This window comes from Acytostelium subglobosum, assembly GCF_000787575.1.
Source record: "Acytostelium subglobosum LB1 DNA, scaffold: scaffold18, whole genome shotgun sequence".
NCBI classification, from domain to species: Eukaryota; Evosea; class Eumycetozoa; order Acytosteliales; family Acytosteliaceae; genus Acytostelium; species Acytostelium subglobosum.
Genome location: NW_012236515.1, coordinates 2,142 through 4,520, shown reverse-complemented (window position 1 = coordinate 4,520; position 2,379 = coordinate 2,142). Strand labels below are relative to the sequence as shown.

The 2,379-nt window shown below is 44.1% G+C and overlaps 2 protein-coding genes across 2 annotated transcripts; both read left to right on the top strand.

The window, feature by feature from the left end:
* Positions 1-391: 391 nt before the first annotated feature.
* On the top strand, positions 392-661 carry SAMD00019534_082990 (hypothetical protein; the record flags this gene model as incomplete). The annotated part of the gene is made up of 1 exon (XM_012896190.1): positions 392-661. The coding sequence occupies one exon, from the start codon at positions 392-394 to the stop codon at positions 659-661; it is 270 nt and encodes an 89-aa protein (XP_012751644.1).
* A 58-nt stretch (positions 662-719) lies between these two features.
* Positions 720-1,692, top strand: SAMD00019534_082980 (hypothetical protein; the record flags this gene model as incomplete). The annotated part of the gene is made up of 2 exons (XM_012896189.1): positions 720-1,568; positions 1,675-1,692. 2 exons carry the CDS (start codon positions 720-722, stop codon positions 1,690-1,692), a joined length of 867 nt encoding a protein of 288 aa, XP_012751643.1.
* Between the last annotated feature and the right edge of the window lie 687 nt (positions 1,693-2,379).

Sequence of the window (2,379 nt, the reverse complement as noted above, 5' to 3'; positions counted from 1 at the left end):
ACAATGCAACTGCAAGAAAGGGTATGAATTGCTAACCAAAGAACAACAACAACAACAACAACAACAACAACACATTTGATTAGATCATTTACTAATCAATCTCAACATCCTTCTCTTATTCAGATATACCTCTGCTCGAGATTGCCAAGTTGAAGGTACAATCCAAGATTCCAGATGACAAGTGGCTTGAGAGGATGAGAGAATTGCGGCTTCACACAAGGGTCTACTCTCTGCGCAGGATAAAGTTGGCGTTGGAGCATATATCCAAGAACAAACTAGACCTCAGAACGATCCCAAATGGATACTACAATATCCTGCCGTCTACATTGAAGAGAGCACTTGAATCTGATGCGGCATACTTCAAGATGATGGACCACTCATCAATGATCGGATGCCCACCATCCTCACTCTCTTCTTGTCAATCATCTACTCCACGACAGGCAGATCAACAATCGTCTACGTCACATTTGTCCGCTACTGCTCCACCACCACCATCGATTGCTCCTCCACAAAGTCAGCAATCGTCGTCAACATTGCACACGTCTGCTGCTCCACCACCAACATTGATTGCTCCTCCACCAGTTCAGCAATCGTCGTCAACATCGCATACGTCTGTTGCTGCTCCACTACCACCACCATCGACTGTAACACACAGGTCTGATGCTGTTCCAACACCAGGCAGCTCAAAAGACAATCCGATTGAACTCGTCACTCACCTTATGCTCGATGGAGCCAAGATGAATAAGAACAATCGAAAGCCAACAGAGATTGGAGTTGCACAGATTGTCGACCCACGAAAGTCACTATCCAGAATCAAGTCTCCAGAAGATGGTGTGACGTTCCTCTCATACACTGGCTCAGAGACCACAGAGAAGCTTTATGAAGCACTGGCTGGGCTCCGCATCGACTTGCAGATCCTAAAGGATAACAATAACATCATGGAGATCGATGGCGTATACTACAGAGTCACTGTCCTTTACGGATTCGACCTGGTCTGTGCGAGCACAGTCACTGGAATGTGTGGCATGCATCTATCTCATTCAACCTACCGCTGCATTCTTTGTCACTGCACCAATGACACCATCAACCATGTGTCTCGACTGGACCAGTTCACACTCAGAACACTGGAGTCAATCAAACATGATGCTGATATGATCAAGGCGAAGTTGGACAAGGGCACAAAGACTATCGTTGCAAAGAACTTCCATGGGATGTGCACAATACCTCCATTGATCATCGACCCATTGCAGTTCATATTGGATTCACTGCACTCTATCATGGGCGTCGTCAATTTCTACAAGAAAAGGGTGCTTGACTTCACAGAAGACCCTAGATTGTCTCCTGAGGTCAGAGCCACACTTGCCAGTAGTTTCATTCAGTTCCTCAAGGACTATGCCAAGCTTCACCTGGTCACTGGTGATACCGATAAGAATGGAGAGCACGTGACTCTGAAGGATCGCTTCACAAAGAGTGCTGTGAACTATGAAGAGTTCAAGAGAATACTCAAGCATAGGGTTCCATTGCTCAACATCTTGGAGACGGCAATAGGCACAGAAAGAACTAAATCTGTATGTGTATCATCCTTTCATCCTTTCATTCATTCATTCATTCATTCATTCATTCATTCATTCATTCATTCATTCATTCATTCATTCATTCATATAACAAATATAGATATATATATATGTATAACTGTATAATGTATAGAATGCCCGCTTTATTAGTGTATTATGAATGATGTATATATACTGATTAGATGGAACATGGAATAGTGTTCTGTAGATTCCAGGATGATGACTCAGCAATGATAGAATGTATGAGTCATGGTGACACATCGTGAATCGTATGTGACAAGTCGTCACACTCACCTCTTCTTCTTAGAGGTAGACTTGCTTGACTTGGACTTAGTCTTGGACTTGGACTTGGAAGGTTCGTCTGTTGATTGATTGATGATGTTCTTGAGATTGTAGGCTTGAAGGATGTCTACACAATGAGTGAGATTATCTGATGTTTCCCATGTTGCATTGGCTTCATCGTATCCAAACCACTTGACCAAATACTCGACACTCTTGTTCCTCTTGGTGCGGTGGTTGATGATCCTTTCCACCTCGTGTTCGAGCTCTCCATCTATGATCTCGCCGTTTGGCTCAGAGTTTGGTCTCTCCTCCTTCTTGAAAAGGTCATCAGCGTTCTCAATGTATAGTTTGATGTCACTGACATTGAATGTTCTGATACGCTTGGCTGACTCTGGTAGGTCGACTTCGACCAATGACTTGTTGATGATGCGCGCAACCTTGAATGGACCATAGTAGTTTGCTAGCAGCTTGCTCGATGTCTCCAACTGTCTCTCATAGCTTGATGGGAATGACTTGCGCGTGG